Here is a 19672-nt window from a genome sequence, read left to right as displayed (position 1 = left end):
GCACAATCATATATGAAAAAGCCCCACATATAATAATGCTCAGTCAATGTGACCAAAGAATGCTAATGGCCCGCAATTAATTTGACACTGTCTAAGTATCATTGTTGCACTGCATCATTCTAGGAGATGTAATAAACTTATTTAGTAACGTGAGAGTAGCTGAACACTTGAAACATCTCAGTGCGATGTAGTTTACTGCACCTTTTACATATGTAATGGCAGCCATTTTAACAGCTCTTGAGTATATAAATGCTGTCCATTAAAGAATAGTAGATGAGAGCCTCTTCAACCAGGTGGACCAGTATGTCTAGTCTCTCCAGTTCGGATGATAACAGCCTCGTTCACACCCCCACACATGCTCATATATATACACACACAGAGAGCTACAGGCACTGGTGGTGAATGTCTCCAGGGTATAAATACTGCTGTTTTTGCCTGCGACGTCTGGTTTCCTCGGCACACATTGAGAGTGTCAATTCCAGCAGCACTTAAAGGAAGTCACTTATTCATAAAACCTACAATTCAATTTGAATGCACCATTACCCACCATCCACCCTCATAATGCATTTATTTATGCATGAAATTGATTGTGAGGTTATAGAGATGTTTTTGTCCCATGACGAGACTTTGATATTCTTTTGGATTACAGCAAGATGAATCCATGGTCTTAATATAGACTTGAATATTGATGCTTGGAGAAGAGTACTCCTGACCCAGCATTTAATGAATGTGGATCATGTCAAATGTACATTTGAAGCATCATAAAAAAGAAACTGCTGTTTCTTTCACATGGGTGCATTTCATCTCCAGTGTCCACGACACTGTGGAGGGTTTCCCAAACTTGGATGCGGCACCTAAAATTGACCACGGGTCAGTTTTTATTGGGTCGTCGAGTGAAATTATACAAGCTAGAGCAGAAGTGGTTCTAAAAAATTTTACACCAAGTACCACCTAAAAAAAATACTTATCTCTCCAAATACCAGGATAATGACTGACATAAAAATACAGTAGCTAGGACTAAGTGTTGATCAAAAACAAAGTATAAGTATAAAGTATCTTTAATATTATTGTAAACTATTGTAACATTATGCAGTTTGAACATTAGCACTGTGCTTAAATATAGTGGGAAATAATTTGACTTAATGATTCAATTAAAATTAATTGCACATAAAGGTTTGATACAAATTGTACCTAAATAAATGTCTAAAACAAATAGTTCTTGATGAACTTAAAAGTTAAATACAACTATACTGTACATGGGCAATGATTCTTCATGAACCACTAGAGAAAGCTCATGTACCACCAGTGGTACTCGCACCACATTTTGAAAATCACTGAGCTAAAGTATTTTAATGATAATTTATCAGGCACACTGTTTCTCATCAAAGGCTTTTTGATTTATGTTTATTGCATTAAATAGAGTAGAATAGAATATTGATTGCAAAAAATACAATCATTTAAATACTTTAGACTTATTAATTTAGTTTACATTTTTATCCCTCTCTTTTCCCTTTATTATTGTACGTACAGCATTACTATACAGTGGGTACGGAAAGTATTCAGAAATATTTAGGAATATTTGGGAATGACGCAACACGTTTTTCACACTTGGATTTAGGGATCCCCTGCCATTCCTCCTTGCAGATCGTCTCCAGTTCTGTCAGGTTGGATGGTGAACGGTGGACAGCCATTTTCAGGTCTCTCCAGAGATGCTCAATTGGGTTTAAGTCAGGGCTCTGGCTGGGTCATTCAAGTCACAGTCACGGAGTTGTTCTGAAGCCACTCCTTCGTTATTTTAGCTTAGGGTCATTGTATTGTTGGAAGGCGAACCTTCGGCCCAGTCTGAGGTCCTGAGCACTCTTGAGAAGGTTTCCGTCCAGGATATGCCTGTACTTGGCCCTATTCATCGTTCCTTCGATTGCAAGCAGTCGACCTGTCGCTGCAGCTGAAAAACACACCCACAGCCTAATGCTGCCACCACCATGCTGAATTCTTATGGCTGTGTGATATTTCAGTTTTTCTTTTTTAATAAATCTGCAAAAGTTTCAACAATTCCGTTTTTTTCCTGTCAATATGGAGTGCTGTGTGTACATTAATGAGGAATAAAATGAACTTAAATGATTTTAGCACATGGCAGCAATATAACAAAGAGTGAAAATTTTAAGGGGGTCTGAATACTTTCTGTACCCACTGTATAGTAATGCTGTAGTAGTAAAGGGTAAAGAGAGGGATGAAAATGCACATCGAAAATGTACCCATTGTTCATAATACAAAAAAATATGTAATACCGAATGAACTGTTTCCCAACCTATATTGAGCCAAGGCACACGGTCGTATATCCGTTCTGCCATCTAATGGAAGACCGTTTAATTGTTCTGCTTGTTGCTATATAAAGATGAGGAAACATACTTTACAGTGAAATTGGACAATTCCGAAGCAGACTTATTGGAAATCCCTGAACCATACGGTCTGCGCAGCGAGAATTAGCAGCTTTGTCTGTGTTAGTTTTCATGATCTTAGTTATCAATTTTTCATTTCAGCCTTGAGCTGACCTTTAAAAAAAAAAGACGACGACCACTCATCGTGGTGCTCCATTCTTCCTGGTGGCGGCACTGCCCTCAACGTCGTCATACAATAGAGGAATCCCCACCTCTTGTCATGAATTTAGCCCTGTCCTTTTTTTTTGGGGGGGGGGGGGGGGGCGCACCCTGGCACTCATGCATGACGTCATTTGGGAAGAGCTGTCACTTGCGCGGTGCTGTGCGCGTGCACAGTGAGCGCGCACCAGTACCAATCGTCCTCCGCCAGCACAGGCACGGAGCACCGGAGCAAGCTGCGTCTTCGCCGCGATTGGGCGGAGGGCGGTGATTCCTTCTGGCACGATTAGGGTAGATCCCACCGGAGGAACCCGGGTCCAGCTTTGACCGTCACAGCGGACGTGGGTTGTTGCTCCTCCCGCTAGTTCGGAGTGAATAAAAAGCAAGAAAGCGAGGCTTCGGTGCAAGGAAGCCACCGACCACCTTTTTTGTGTTTGTGTTGGGGGGCTGCGGTAAAAGTCGGTGACCATGCCGGTGTTTCACACCAAGACCATCGAGAGTATCCTGGAGCCGGTGGCCCAGCAGATCTCTCACCTGGTCATCATGCACGAAGAGGGCGAGGTGGACGGGAAAGCCATCCCGGACCTGTCCGTACCGGTGCAGGCGGTGCAGGCTGCAGTCAGCAACCTTGTGCGGGTGAGTCGATGCGAGTTTATTCTACCAGTTTGCTGTCTTATTATTCATCATGTCAACCTCAGTTCGCGTGGCACAATCAATGCCAGAACTGACATTCAAACACATTCTTAAGCAAAGATACGTTTTATGGCGTTTGATCTTTGCACGCCATTGAAATGATATAAAAGTGACGCGCAAAGATGCGACATAACATGTTCAACTTTGCCCTGCAACTAATCAGATGGACATTCAGCGCTCAATGGAGTTTGTGGGGCGGAAGATTGATTTGACACACACACAGTGGTCATCTTTAATTTTAAACTGAGATTACACAGTGGGTCACTTATGTCTGTGTGCACTGACTGGCAAAATCAATACGGGGCCGGTCAGGAGACATCACTCAAGAAACTAACAGTCATTTGCTTTCCCTTTGGCCTGTTATGGGACATATTGCATCAGAACCAAAATAGATACGACTAACTCATAACGTCCCAGCCACTGAATGTTGTTCCTGAGAGGCACGCAAATACGAATTTAGTTAAAACTAAAGAAAAGTCCAAACAATTAACTAGGGGGGGGGGGGGGTACCTATCGTGGATACCTATCCAGATCTGTACCAAAATGCAATATGCAACGTTAACAAAACCTCCTTGATTGATGTGTTGTTATCGATAGAATGAAGAATTGAGATAATCTGGCAATTTGTTCCTCATATTTTGTGAGTACAGCAGCAGTACTGCAGTATTACATCCTGTTGGCCAGATATGTTATGGTCCACAAGCACATTTGATGCGACTAGCCATCATTTTCTATAGCGCTTCTCATTTGGGTTGTGGGTGGGCTTCGAACCTGTCCCAGCTAACTTTTGGAGAGGCGGGTTACACCCTGGACTGGTCGCCAGTCAATCGCAGGGCACATACAGTACAGACAAACAACCTTTCGCACCTATTTAATTTCCTCAGTGAATTAAACATGCTGGTTTTTGGAACTTGGGAGGAAGCCGGGGTACAAAGACAAAATCCACACAAGCATGCGGAGAACTTTCAGACTCCAACCCTGAACCTTGGACTGATCGCCAGTCAATCGCAGAGCACATAAAGGCAAATAACCATTCACACCCATATTCACAGCTATGGGCAATTTAGAGTCCTGGTCTGCCATGCAATTATAAAAACACTTGTAATCACAAAATACCTGTAATAGAAAGGCCAAAAACATTAAACCCACAAATGCTCATAATATATAACACAAAAAAAATTTCTATTGTTACATCATATTTTTTCATGTCCCGCAGAGGACCTTATAAAAACAGAAATGGCTCCCCACTCCTGATCAAATAAATAATTTAAAGTTGGAAAGTAGAGTCCAGGATGTTTGATTATTTTCTCTCTCTCTCTCTCTCTGTCTGCTTGTCCACATCACGTCAGTGGATCCCTCCAAACGGCGAGCATACGGAGGCTAATAGCAGCCTCGGGCATGTCTACGTGTCCCCGATGCGTTTGTTGGGAAGCTAAGGACCAGATAGAGGAAGCTGCTCTTATCTGATGTAATTAAGGACTTAAATTTGGGGGCTCGTTTTCATCTCCTCCCTGACTGCTAATTGTGCAGCAAGGCAGCTGAATAGGAGACGAGTGGTCGCTAATGGATGAGAAAGATAGAGGGAAGTGTTGAACTAGAGCACACAGTTTGCTGGTTGCCGGGTAGAAAAACCTGATTGGACATGATGGATGCACTCTGGTTTTGTGAACTTTATTTTTGCAAGCAGTGTTAGTTGATGCAAAGATGTAAAAGAGCAGAGTCCCTCTGCACACTGATATGGTTACACTGTTGACCCCGTGCAGGGTGGGCCATGTATGCATAGAAAATAGCTCATTGAGATTCTTCCAGACACAAACAAGATGGTGTCAATCTGTCAGAGAGGCTGCACGTGTGTGGGCTGACGATTCAACTAAACATCCAAAAGATTAGCTGGTGCATTTGTTTGGAAAAGTGTGAGCTCGGTGGAGTTGTGCCGATGACGGAGCCGCTCTTGGAAGTTTGAGCTCCCCGAGGAGGCGATGTCGTTCTCATTCCTGAGTATGTCTGGGGGGAGGGGGAGGGGGAGGGGGAGGGAGGAATAAATAGATTTACTGTTGAGAAGTGAGGGCGGGTGGGAAGTAAGCACAAGAGTCACCTGCTTCTGTTTGGGATGTGATTCACTGGATGACCCCAGATTACCTTTCCTAACGTGTCCCCCTCTCCTGCATCCTAGTCTGTAAAGCCACTCAATACTAATTTTTTTTCTGCACTTGAAGCAACAGAACTTATTTCAGTTGCCCTAATTCCTGGTACATATAACACCAATACAAAAGCATAAAATAAAGATTATTTTAAAACTGCCTGATGGAAGACAGTTAAAGACTTTGGTTATAACCGAAGCCCTTCAAGACAAAAATATCACCTAAATGCAAAACTTGTTGCAGCAGGCATTGACACCAAAGCTAACGTTAGCGTCACCCATTATTGTACACGCAAGGTTGGTTTGTCTCAGTATCTGGCTGAAAGAGGAGAATGACTGCACAAAGAACAAGGAGAACCACATTGTTCTGTTGTTATCATTGTATTTAGGATTAGCATTTCCTAATGTACAGACAGTGGAAATGCCTTCTTGATTTGATTTGACAGTCGGCAACAGTTTGAAAGGTATCTCTTTCAAGCTTTTCCGCTTAAGTGGAACAGCAAAGACTGTTGTTTAAGTTCACATATCGTCATTGTCATGTGGAATCCTCGCATCTCCAAAACCACTACTTTTGAGAAAATACAAAAAAAAAAACTACTGCATATTTCTTGATATATACCAAAAATCCAAACCAATACCAAAACGTATTTGAACAAAAACCATTTGCAATCCATCCATACATCCATTTTCTGAGCCGGTTATCCTCACAAGGGTCGCGGGAGTGCTGGAGCCTATCCCAACTATCTTCGGGCAGGAGGCAGGGTACACCCTGAACTGGTTGCCAGCCAATCGCAGGGCACAGACGAACAAACAAACATTCGCACTCACAGTCTCACTTGCAGGCAATTTAGAGTCTCCAATTCACACATGTTTTTGGGATGTGGGAGGAAACCGGAGTGCCCGGAGAAAACTCACACAGGTACGGGGAGAACATGCAAACTCCACACAGGCGGGGCCGGGAATTGAACCCGGGTCCTCAGAACTGTGAGGCTGACGCTCTAACCAGTCGGCCACCATGCTGCGGTTTAAGAGCCATGATGTACGTAATACAAAAAAACCAGTGAGCTGACTAGACACTGTAATACACTGTAATTAATCTGGACGCAAACCTACCTTCATGGCTGGCAGCCCTGTACCAAAGCATTACAGCTACTGATTTCTAACAAAACAGTTCTACTTAAATGTGTCTAATCTCATTATTTTCACTCGTTGTCCGTCAAGGATTTCTTGTGAATTTATATCTTGAGGAGATATACTGCCGCAAGGTTCCTGCAGAGTGAGGAAGAGGTGGCATAACGGGGCTACTGAGACAGTTGAAGTGTGAAATAAAGTGATAAAGATAAAGAGATAAATAAAGAGATTTGCTCTCAAAATGTTTTCAACAATTTCGATTGGTTAACAATTTGTCCCTCCAAAAATTATGGACCATGTAGGGACTGACTGATTGTATTGATTGGTAAAAAAAAAAAAATGTAACTGACCAAATTTGGACATCAAGAATTTAGCCAGACAGTGCTATGTTGATGTTTATTCATCGGCCAAAATGTATTTGAATTGAAAAATATCAGCCTATTGTGCGACGTTTTCATTTGATTAAAATGTGATTGCATTTAATTACTAAGCCTCTAATTACACATAATAATAATATTATTTTATGCTGAATGTGGCGTGGTTAAACATGTCTGCTTTATAGTTCTCAGGTTCAGGGTTTGAATCTTGGGTACGGCCTTCCTATGTGGAATATTTATGCTCTTCCCGTGCTTGCTTGTGTGAGTTTTCTCCGGGTCGTCAGGCTTATCCCCATCCCCAAAACATGCATGTTAGGTTCATTAAAGATTATCACGTCTGCATGTTCCATACAATTGGCTGCCGACCAATCCAGGTTCGACCCTGCTCTCGCCCAAAGTCAGCTGGGATAGGCATCAGGTCATCCGGAACCCTAATGAGGACGAGCACTATAGAACATGTATGGATATGCTGGAATGCTCTGCCACTGTGAAAACGTACGCAGTTGCAACAAAATCCCACCTGACTGCCTTTCATGTAAAAGGCAAAGGTGAAAAAATGTTTTAATGAGTTTTTGGTAATGGCTCTGATAGAGCAGGTTTGTAGGCTCTCTGTGTGAAAGAGACTGCTCTGGGTTTGGCCTAGATGCCTCACTTCCTCACACATATTCTTCAGGATGAATAGACAAGAGAATCCCCCAGGCACATTCCGGAATCTTGTGGAAAGTCTTCTATGAGCGGAACGTGTTATAGCTGCAAAGAAGCTCCATATTTTATTCCATTTTCACATACTGGAGGTGTAACAATAATGTCTCCCAATACTATTGTCCGTGTAGTAGAGCAAACATTTGCTCAGCAGGTTTGTTTTTTTTCTTTTTTGTTTAAACAATCATTATCTAGATGATTCTAAACCTGTTCAGGAGGACATTTTCCAGTTTCAATTTGCCTTAACTTCTTTGACCAGTTGCACACCTTTCCACCGCACACACGGAATGTCTCTGTGTGGACACTACAGAGAGCCACTTAACTGTACATTAACTATGCATTGGTTGGACATTGAATAATCGATGCTAAGTGATGCCAATTACAGGAAGCGCTTGCACTCAAGCAGGTTCTTTGTGACGGAGGCTTCATCTGGACTCGCTTGCCATACTCGTAGAGCTTCATTCCTGCCAGTTTCAAGGAATCCTTTTGGTATGCCAATTCTCGTGGTTGCTTCTTGCGAAGAATGCATCATCCTGTGACTCTTTGGAGGCCACAAAGTCTATTAAATGAAGTTCACCAATGTGGCACTGAGAGACTGATGTCGTCATCTCGCTGTAATTGCATCTCCGGCGTGTGTGCTTGGCAACGTGTGCGCTTTCTTGTTTGTGTGTAATGCGTATGCATGTGTGTGTATGTGGGGGGGGGGGGGGGTCCTCTGCCAGCCAGCTGCATTTCTACAGTATGTTCATCAACATCCACAAGAGAAGTTAACGATATCCCTGCTGTTTCATTTTGCTCTACCCACCTCTGCTTAAAAATCACTTACAGACGCTCCTCTGTCGTTTTAGGCAAAGCACTGCATCAGCCTGGAATAAATGTCCATGTGAAACACTGGTTCCTATGGAAACATATTTACAGGCGGAACTCTTTTTTTTTTTTTTGAGGCAGAAATTCTGTGTCGACCTATTTTAGAAGTCGACTTAGCCGTGTTATTCAATAATTTCCCCCCGCCCCCAGCCCTACTGCATAGCGTTGGCGGAGGTGTGCACCTTTATTCAGATCTTCACCGACAAGTAACCGTGCGTTCCCATATCGTCACTTAATTTTAAATTAAGTTTGTGAGATTTCATATCACAATACCTGATACATTTTCAGTTTTGGTGCAGTTAATGATACAAACATTGAATTGTCCATTTATGTGTTATAGGTTGGGAAGGAAACGGTTCTAACTACAGAGGACCAGGTGCTAAAGAGAGACATGCCGCCTGCATTCATCAAGTAGGTTTGTTTACCATTGACTATGCATAATGGAATTATTCCACTCTATCTCTGAACAGAGAACTTGTTTGGAAAAAAAGGAACAGGATTCCGAATAGTTTAATGCTAGGAAATTTGGCAGCGTTCCTAGCTGCAACAAAGAGCCGCTTCTGAACTGAGTGTTCAGTCAGAAGCGACCCACGGGTGACTTGTCCGGCTGAGAGGCTGTTTGTTGTGTTCCAGCATGCTTCCAAAGGTTTGATAGGGTGGCTGAAATTGCCGACTCAGCAATGCTGGACCCCAGACATCAGGCTGCATTGACTTGAGTGTCCTGTACTGACAGAATTATGGAGATCGATGAGCTAAGTGCACCAACATAACATCGGTTTTAGATGAATTATCAGCCGCCTTGTCTAACTTCAGTTTTAATAGCAGATTCCAGATCTTACACCCCCAACACACACATACATGTATAGACACATACATTACACATGGGGCACCACACCGTAAATCTCACCCACCAGGCTTAGGAGGGGGCATCTGTAATGTGAACCTGACTAAATATAGATGAACCAGCAGCCATCGATACCCTGACCAACGGGGGTCAGAAGAAGGAGGCGGTGCCTTGGCTTCTTTCAAGCACTTCAAGTCATCACCTAAATTCAACCTAAGAAAACCTGTAATATTGGAACACCCAAAAACAAAACAACATCCTACATTGTCGTCCCTTATGTGCAGTTGTTTGTTTAATATGTTTATTTGTTTGAAATGTAACAAAAACAAGAGATAAATGTTCCCGGTGTGTGCAGGGTGGAGAACTCGTCTTCTAAACTGGTCCAAGCGGCTCAGATGCTGAAGACTGACCCCTACTCAGTTCCTGCTCGGGATTACCTCATCGACGGCTCGAGAGGGATTTTGTCGGGCACGTCTGACCTGCTGCTTACGTTCGATGAGGCCGAGGTGTGTTTACGTTCATCTGCTTCTGGCGAACTTTCAGGGAAATAAAGCTTTTTATAGCAGCATGCGGGAAAAGGAATTGAGCTCAGAGCTTCAAGCTGTTAAGTAATGGGAGTCCCAGTTAGATTTAATCAGTGAGATCAAATGACTTTCCTCTATGATAATGCAGAATCTATGTGTGTGTGTGTGTGTGTGTGTGTATGTGTGCGTGTGTAGAGGTATGTGCGTTTGTGCATGTGCGTGCGTGTTGGATATTTGAGGCTTCTTTCGGCATCCATCCATCCATTTCCTTTCCCGCTTATCCAGTCGCGGGCGTCCTGGAGCCTATCCCAGCTATCTCTGGGCGGGAGGCAGGGTACACCCTGAACCGGTCGCCAACCAATCGCAGGGCACATGAAACAAACCATTCGCACTCACAATCACACCTACGGGCAATTTAGAGTCTCCAATCAACCTACCACGCATGTTTTTGGGATGTGGGAGGAAACCGGAGTGCCCGGAGAAAACCCACGCAGGCACGGGGAGAACATGTAAACTCCACACAGGCGGGGCCGGGATTTTAACACCAGTCCCCAGAACTCTGAGGTGGATGTGCTAACCACTTGTTCACCGTGCCGGCAGGCTTCTTTCTCAATCCATCCATCCATTTACTGTACCGCTTATCCTCACTAAGGTCACGGGCTGCTGGAGCCTACCCCAGCTATCTACAGGCGGGAGGCGGGGTACACCTTGAACCGGTCGCCAGCCAATCGCAGGGCACAGGGAAACAAACAACCATTCACACTCACATTCGCACCTACAGCCAATTTAGAGTCTTCAATCAACATACCACGCATATTTTTTTGGGATGTGGGAGGAAACCGGAGTGCCTGGAGAAAACCCACCCAGGCACGGGTAGAACATGCAAACACCACACAGGCGGGGCCGGGATTTGAACATCGGTCCCCAGAACTGTGAGGCGGATGTGCTTACCCGTCATATACCGTGCCGGCACGCTTCTTTCTCTTTAAGTAAACACATTGAGGATATTACGGCCACCGTGGTTTATCACTAATTTTGAAGGAGCAAACCCCTTCCTGTCACAAGAAAGACATCACAAGACTGCTCACACACACACACACACAAACACACACACACACACACACACACACACACACACACACAGGAACTGGGGCCACTTGAATAACAACAATAAAAGACATTCTCTTTCACAGGATCTTTGTTTGTGATGCTACTCTCAGCATCTCTGTGTTGTATTTCAGGTGCGTAAGATAATCCGCGTGTGCAAAGGAATCATGGAGTATTTGACAGTATCCGCAGTGGTGGAGACCATGGAGGACCTCGTCACGTACACTAAAAACCTGGGCCCAGGTCAGCAGGAAGAATTTCTGAACACTTTGCAATGAAAGGAGGAAATCACATCATCTAAAAAACAACAACAATAAAGCTCAGTTGAGTGATGATGTCCATCAAGGACCTACTGGAGCCTATCCCAGCTATCTTCGGGTGGGAGGCGGGGTACACCCTGAACCGGTCGCCAGCCAATCACAGGGCACATCGAAACGAACAACCATTCGCACCCTCAATCACACCTAGGGGCAATTTAGAGTCTCCAATGAACCTACCACGCATGTTTTTGGGATGTGGGAGGAAACCGGAGTGCCCGGAGAAAACCCATGCAGGCACGGGAAGAACATGCAAACTCCACACAGGCGGGGCCGGGATTTGAACCCAGGTCCTCAGAACTGTGCGGCAGATGTGCTAACCAGTCGTACACCGTGTCTCCCAGAATTAAGCATTTCTACGCTATTTAAAAACAGTTCCCAAGTGTCTTAATGTCTGGCATTTATCCGTCAAAATACACAAAGGATATTGAAAGAAATCACATGGCTCTACGAACTTATAATGAAGTGTGTGGCATCCATTGTGGCTAAGTTAACAAATATGGTTCCTTGCACTGTAAATGTTTAGTTTAGAGTTATCCAGTTAAGATAAGATAACATAAGAAAACCTTTATTAGCCCCACAATGGAGAAATTTGCATCCTTTCAGCAGCAATAGTGGATATAAGACATTTAAAAAAAGCACACAAGGACGGCACAGAAAATTTAACCATTTTGCTGTGCTCTAAGCACACTAACACAATAATAAGTAATAATTAACAGTCAAACTGATTAGGAAGATAATCTCATTTGTAACCTCCGTGTTAAGACAGTTTTATTTCTGTTGTATTAGACGTCAGAACAGCTAGTAACTTAAACTAAATTTTAATGTTAAGTAATTACTCTAGCGATGTTATCAAGTAATGTAAAGAAGGGTATCATAAAGTCCAGTAGGACAACATCCATGTGTTCAGGTTTTGTGAGAATTTGCATCAAAATTGCTTTTGGAATCAGATATACAGTAAATTAGCAGACAGTGGGTTCAGCATACCAACAAGTTTAGCCATGCCATATACTCTAACGATCATTACTGTTGGCTTTACTCAAGTAATTCGGATAAAATGACTCGAAAATTATACAATTGCACAGCAGAGTCTGTTAAGCAGAAAAGCACAAACAATTTCCAGGGTTAAAGGTCCCTGTTAAGAAAGTTTTCACCTCTACTCTGACATATAATTTTGGATCGTATCATCCTTGCTGGTAAAACTGTACCTGTCAACACAGATAAAAACGTTGAATATGTTAAGCTGGGTGCATTAGTTGTCGGAAATATGATAGTGAAGTTATTTGTGTCTGGTGCTGACTTTGTATGAGATCAGTGATTTGCAAAGCCGTAATGTTCATCCTCATCGCATGTGACTAAATTACTCAGTTGTTTTAAAATGGTTGCCTTTGCTCAGGGATGACCAAGATGTCAAAGATGATAGAGGAGCGACAACAGGAGCTGACACACCAGGAGCATAGACAAATGCTCATCAACTCCATGAGCACGGTCAAAGAGCTGCTGCCTGTCCTGATATCAGGTGAGTGTGTGTCCACGTATGTGTGGGTTTTGTATCACAAACAGCCAGGGCACTGAGCATTCCGCACGGTTGTTATAGTAACACTGATTATAACAGTCATTAGTTCCTGGTGTTGTACTGTAAGATTGACTAGAAACACACACGCAAGCTGCTGTCCTGGATCAACAAGATCTAACAAGAGAGGAACATTTTGGAAGATGGTAATACACTAGGCGGCACAGTGGAAAAAAATGGTTAGAGTGTTTGCCTCACAGTTCTGAGGACCGAGGTTCAATCCCCACCCCCGCCTGTATGGAGTTTGCATGTTCTCCTCGTGCCTGCGTGGGTTTTCTCCGGGCACTCCGGTTTCCTCCCACATCCCAAAAACATGCATAGTAGGTTGATTGTAGACTCTAAATTGCCCGTAGGTGTGAATGTGAGTGTGAATGATTGTTTGTTTATGTGTGCCCTGCGATTGGCTGGCAACCAGTTCAGGGTGTACCCCGCCTCCTGCCCAATGATAGCTGGGATAGGCTCCAGCACTCCCGTGACCCTTGTGAGGATAAGTGGCTCAGAAAATGGATGGATGGATGGTAATACACTATACCAGTGGTTCTCAAACTTTTTATACCAAGTACAACCTCAAAAAATACTTCTTCTCCACAGAGGCAACCAATCAGAGGAAAGGGGGTGGTTTTAGCCAAATATGAACAAAGCGGATACAAAACTGGGACAAACAGAAGTAGCTGTCAGAATCAGAATAATCAGAATCAGAATCATCTTTTTTTGCCAAGTATGTCAAAAACACACAAGGATGTTGGAGTTGCTCTAGTACGACAACAGACAGTCAATTGAAAATGAATACTTTTGAGAGATAAAAACATAAAAACACAGTCACTGAGCAATAAGAGGTTACCAGTAATGTGGAAATGCCGATACAATTGTTCTTTTTATTTAAGTATTTATTTTTGACAATTGTGCAAATGATGCCGAGTCCTCTAGCAATTTAGAGCAGTTTGAAATGACTAATAGAACAATAGTCAGAGGGGTCTTTTCACAGGGGACACTTGTATGACAAAATCAAGGTGTTTTTTTAAATTGACACTTTATACTAAGTCCATGTTAGAGAGTCACTCTATGGAGGTCTAAATAGCCAAAATATGGGACCTTTAAAGACAAATAATAAAACACAGTAGTAGTAGTATTAGGTGGTCATCAAAAACAAGGTACAGGTTTTATTCCTAAAAGATATAGGAAAAAACACTGTACTTATAAAACGTATTGCACATAAGAGCGAAATCAAAATTGTTCTTAAATACTAAATGTTTAAAAACAGGTCATTCTTAACGATTAACTGCAAAAGTAAGGCGCGGGGGATGGGCATCGCCGTGACGGCCCGCTGGGGAGGACTGAGATGGTGGAGGTCCTGCGCCGGTGTAAAAGCATAATCAATTAATTTATTTGGGCACCACATGTATAGTTTAAAATTAAAAGGAATATATATATATATATATATATATATAGAGAGAGAGAGAGAGAGAGAGAGAGAGAGAGAGAGAGATAGAGAGAGAGAGAGAGGGAGAGAGAGATTTTTTTTTAAATCCAGAATGAACAAATGAATAATGACACAAAAGTGAGTTGTTGTAACTGAAAATTTTCAATCATTTCCAATGATGATGATCATTATTGCTCATCTTTCTGCCCTCAGCGATAAAGATTTTCGTGGCAACCAAGAGCGGGCGTGGCGCCGGCATTGAGGAGGCCGAGAGGAACCGCCGCTTTACCTTCGAGAAGATGAGCGGCGAGATCACTGAGATCATCAGAGTCTTACAGCTCACCACGTGGGACGAAGACGCCTGGGCGAACAAGGTACCCCTCAGATGACTATGCAGACTCTCATTTTAGTTATCATCCATACACTTATTAAACTGCAATTTTGGTGTGGAAGGCCTGCTCACACACACTCTTCCACATGTAGTCAAACAGTGTTAGCCACACAACCCTCTTTGCTGCAGAGAGCATCTCTTTACCTTCTGTGATTCACTTTTTCTTTTTGCTTGCTGGTGTAACCCCCTTTTCCTTTTTTCTTTCTTTACCTTCCTCCTCCATTATTTTCCCTCCTTGTAGAAGGTAAGCCTGCTTCTCTCCCCATCTGCAGCCTCCAGTGCACGTGTGTGTGCCACTTGGTTTAACACATTTAGATAAACTTTTATAAATGTCACAGTGTAAATGCCATGCTGGTACTAAACAACTTGTGTGTCACGTGTTTCAGTCAGCTGATGTGATAATCTACTGTATATACAGTAACTCATCACTGTGTGTTGTTTTATGTGCATCTGTTTGTGTGATTTGAGCAGAGGTGACAAAAATACTCACACTCTGTCTTCAAGTAGAAGTAAACCCTATACTTTAAAAAGTAGAGGTGCAAAGCTTAGTCGCTTAATTGACAACTAAATGATTATCACATTAATCGATAACGCTTTATGATAATCGATTAATCGTTTAGAGACCTTGTTTAAAATTGTCAAAATAGTCATCCTCAGAATTTCAGCCTCTCAACAACCTCTCAATTATATTTATAATAATAATAATAAAGCAGTAAATATTGTCAATTGTATTATAATAATAAAGCAGACTAATTATCTTTGTCTTTCATCAAAATAAGACATTTGCAAACATCTTCTTTTACTTTGTAGAACAATTATCAACATGTTTGCTTATTTTCTGACATTCTGGACCAAAGCACTTACCGAATCATAATCAATTTATGTTTTTGCATTTTTTGCAGTGTCAATTTGAAATAATGCCCTGTTTTTGTATAAAGGGATGGACATTTAAAAAAGTTTTTAATCCGATTCATCAATTAATTGAAAAAAAAATTAACAGATTAATCGATTATTAATATAATTGTTCGTTGCAGCCATAGAAAAATGTAAACAACCTTTTTTGACAAAATAAGGAATAGCAAGTACACGTCTGTTTCCAAATGTAGTGAGTAGAAGTAAAAAGTCGCCCAAAAATTAATATTTCAGTAAAGTAGAGATGCTGGATTTGAATCAAATGGTTTTAAATAGATGACACTCTTTCATGACGTATTCTTATAATGTAATGTAATCTCATGTACTGTATTCTCTCTATTGTTCATGTAGTTTGTTACCCAAGATGTTGTCTTCTGTCAAAATGACATCACTCGGAAATGATTCTGATGCTAGAATAAGATAAATTTCCCTTGTCCAACCTGTCACTCTGCATGTTTCAACACACAATCGGTCCACACAATGGTTTGTCTTTGTGTGTCTGAGTGGTTGCTGTGCACATACTCTGGCTACTCGCAGTCATCATGATGGGCAATTGCTGCCTTCCCTCCTCTCTTGGTCACAAATTATATAAAATGAGCTGTTCCAGACACATCCGTACATAATACATGACCTATTGAATGGTTCCACTCAAGCGTTTTATCGTCCTCTGAGCTGGAAGTTAATGTTTTTCTCTATTATTGGGAGAAAAATAATGAGCATCTTAATACAATTTTGTGTTTTTTTTCCCCCTATAAAGTTCTGTGATAACAAGAGCATGTTTGCTGGCATGTAGTGTTTTTAATGACTGCTGTGACTATGTACTGTATGTTAATAATAGAGTCTAACAATTTAAATGACCTCTGAACTAGGAGTAAGCATAATGATTGATTAATTGATGCATAACAATTCTATAGATTTTATGGAATTAACCCTTCGTAAAGGAGTTGAGGCAAAATGGAGTTTAGTGTTTGGCTGAAGCCAACATAGCCATTGTTACTTCAGTCCAAACTAGTTGCGATCTTACGTTATCTGTATTATTGTTGTTGAGCCAAACTTATTAACAAAGGTCAGCAAAGTCCTGTTATTGCGTCCCCCTCTCCAGTGAGCCATTGTGTTGATGAACGTCAAGTTCAATTTTTATCTGTAAAATATGACTTCTTGAGCAGCAAAGTGCTTGAAGCCATTCACAAAAATGATTCATCGACAACTAAAAATAGTCATGGATGTACAACAATAGATTGTTGTGCAAGGTTTGGTAAAAAAATTAAAAATCAAAATGATCCAGATCTTCCTGAAAATCACATATCCACATATTTTTTTTAATGATAATAACATCTCTGTCCAATAATTGTTAGTACAGTTTTTTTCAAAATGTTGAGTTTTTCTATTAATCAGAAAAGACAAATGTTAAAATATACTGACCAAATTTGGATGCACATGCTTTTTATTAAACAACATTAGATATTCAATGTTTGGTTTCATGAAATATAATAACAACAGAATAGGTGCTTTATTTATTTATTTAATGGACTAGACTCTAAACCAAGAGGTTTGTTACCATCACATATTAATCATTTAACAGCGATCCCAAAAACATTTTGGATGAATACAAATAAACCAAACCAGTTTTTAAATGTTTTTCCTCACTATTCTTTTTATTGAATTTTGTATTTATTTCATTGTTGCTTTTTAACAATATAATAGGATATGGAAGCACTGAAGAGATCTTTGGCTTTGATTGAATCGAAGATGATCCAAATGAAAAATTGGCTGAAAGACCCCTACGGACAACCAGGTTTGTATCTGAGGGATTTATGTATTTATGTTTCCCAGGCCTCCGCTTTTATTGACATTATCGAATAATGCTGTGACATGTCACCCCCACCAGGAGAACCCGGCGAGGTCGCATTGCGTGTGATTCTGGACGAGGCGGGAAAGGTGGGAGAGCTTTGTGCTGGGAAGGAGAGGAAGGATATCCTGGCGACACATAAAGCTCTGGGACAAATGACAGACCAGATTGCAGATCTTCGAGTCAGGTATTGCACGCTTCTTAGGAAAATGCTGTGGGAGGAAGTTTGATTAGCAGGCACTGCCAGTCGGTCCCTAGCCCAGAAAAAAAATGGGTGGGTTGCGTCAGGAGGGCATCTGGTGTAAAAACTGTGCCAATCAAAATCATGCAAGTGACTCATTGTGGTGACCCCTGATGGGACAAACCAAAAGTCACAACAACGGAAGTACATTTTAGAGTGTGTACTTTTCTACTTTTACATACATACACTGGTTGAATCAGTACTTCTACCTTTACCAGAGTTTCTTCAACACAAGTATATGTAATTCTACTTAGGTACAGAGTGTGAGTACATGTATCTACATGAATGTGTTCATGGTTTTTTGTTTGTGACAGAGGCCAGGGTCCGAGCCAGGCGTGTGTGCAGCGTGCAGGCCAGTGCTCTCAGGGCTTAGACTTGTTATTTGCAAAAGTGGATAGTGCTGCTCGCAGACTGGAGGCTCTTATCAATGCCAAGCAAGCAATCGCCAGGAGGCTGGATGCGGCACAGGTCTAATAAAACAAAACAACAAAGATTTGTGCCCTTTAACACTCTGACGCTGGCATTCATTATTATGTTATTTTGTGTAGGCCTGGTTGGCCGACCCTAACGGTGGTGCGGAGGGCGAGGAGAACATCAAGGCGTTACTGGCAGAGGCCAAACGCATTGCCGACCTGTGCGAGGACCCCAAAGACAGGGACGACATCCTGCGCTCCATCAGTGAGATCGCAGGCCTCACCTCCAGACTTGTGGACCTTCGCAAACAGTGCGTTTATTTATTTTATTTTCCATCCTTTGACACTACTAACACATATACTGTATTGTCATCTAATTCTAAGACCCTTCATTCCCAGGATCAGAGTGCAGCCTTGTGTCACCAATACCTGGCACATTTTACCGGCCTGGAAATTATGTTGTTGCCTGTCAACTTTGGGCATCAGTCCTACAATAAGGTTGCTAAAATGTTTGAATACAGTAAAGAACTAATGTGGGTTTTTATTTCGATGGTTTAACAAAAAAGCAAATGAGTGCAGGATTAAAGGGAACTATCACATTGAAGTTTGAGCCACTTACTCATAGGAATGCCTTGGTTCGCTCCAAAAGTCAAGTGACCCATAACATCATGAGTCATTCTTTCTGTCAATTCTGAATGCAGTAACCATAAAAACGAAACCCGACATAAACATATTAAGTAACTTTGTCTGTCCCATGACATGATTTGAAACACGCAAGCATAAATTGCTCAATACATATTTGGGATTGGCTATACAGGACCAGGAAGTCTGCACTGATACGCTATAGATCTTATCTATTGTTCATAATGTATTTGTGCTTTATTGGTTTAAAATAAGGTTTCAGTCCTTTGCTATATTATTAATATTAAAAAGTGCAAGATTTATTTACCTGAAATTCACTCATAACATATAATATATATAATATCAAACTCTTGGTGCAATAAGGTTTGTATGAGAGTTAAGAAAAAAAAAAATCAGAAATTATGCTGGAAAGCTCATACTAATGTTATAAACATTTTCAACACTATGAACAGATTATAAAAAACTAGATATATCTTCAATTATAATTTCAGTATAATGTATTGTTGCCTCAGAGCTTCATACATGACATACTGTGTAGTGGTATGGTGAAACCAATAGCAGTAATCCTATCTAAAAAAAACAGAAGAAAGCAAGAAGTAATCATAACTGCATCTATTTCTATTATTTCACCAAAATAGTATTAATGGAGGTACACACTGGTTCCAAATACCAGTCAGTGTTAGCACTAGAAAGCAAAAATATGTCAGGAAAAGCTTCCTAAAACATCTGAACATTATTTGGAGTTAATCAGAAACACTTTAAATAGTGGCAGGCGTGTCCTGACCCCAATTTAATGTGTTTGAATGTGACTGGTTAATTCTGTTAATTATCATTTATAAGAGGGTGTGCACACACTCAGTTGTTTGTTTTTACTTCACATCTCTAAAACATTTCAGGCTTTCTTTTCAATTGAGTTGTACAGGTTATAGGTC

The 19672-nt window shown here is 41.4% G+C and overlaps 1 protein-coding gene across 7 annotated transcripts in view; it reads left to right on the top strand.

Moving 5' to 3' along the window:
- The first annotated feature begins 2739 nt into the window (after positions 1-2739).
- The window catches only part of LOC133486191 (vinculin-like), a 32799-nt gene continuing 15866 nt past the window's right edge, over positions 2740-19672 (top strand). Inside the window, exons 1-12 of one of the 7 annotated variants that reach the window (XM_061790987.1) lie at positions 2740-2938; positions 3057-3233; positions 8848-8918; positions 9707-9857; positions 11117-11225; positions 12696-12818; positions 14506-14666; positions 17300-17390; positions 17484-17631; positions 18000-18153; positions 18234-18409; positions 18498-18596. In XM_061790987.1, coding sequence (XP_061646971.1) covers positions 3066-3233; positions 8848-8918; positions 9707-9857; positions 11117-11225; positions 12696-12818; positions 14506-14666; positions 17300-17390; positions 17484-17631; positions 18000-18153; positions 18234-18409; positions 18498-18596 — 1451 coding nt within the window. In that variant the 5' untranslated portion in view covers positions 2740-2938; positions 3057-3065. Of the gene's footprint in view, positions 3234-8847; positions 8923-9140; positions 9858-11116; positions 11306-12695; positions 12819-14505; positions 14667-17299; positions 17391-17483; positions 17632-17999; positions 18154-18233; positions 18410-18497; positions 18597-19672 lie in introns of those variants that run through there. The other 6 variants (XM_061790989.1, XM_061790991.1, XM_061790988.1 and 3 more) reach the window with 6 other exon arrangements.

The sequence above is a fragment of the Phyllopteryx taeniolatus genome, chromosome 11 (assembly GCF_024500385.1).
Source record: "Phyllopteryx taeniolatus isolate TA_2022b chromosome 11, UOR_Ptae_1.2, whole genome shotgun sequence".
Lineage (NCBI taxonomy): Eukaryota > Metazoa > Chordata > Actinopteri > Syngnathiformes > Syngnathidae > Phyllopteryx > Phyllopteryx taeniolatus.
Note: the sequence above shows the minus strand (reverse complement) of the source record. Positions and strands in the feature narration are given on the sequence as shown.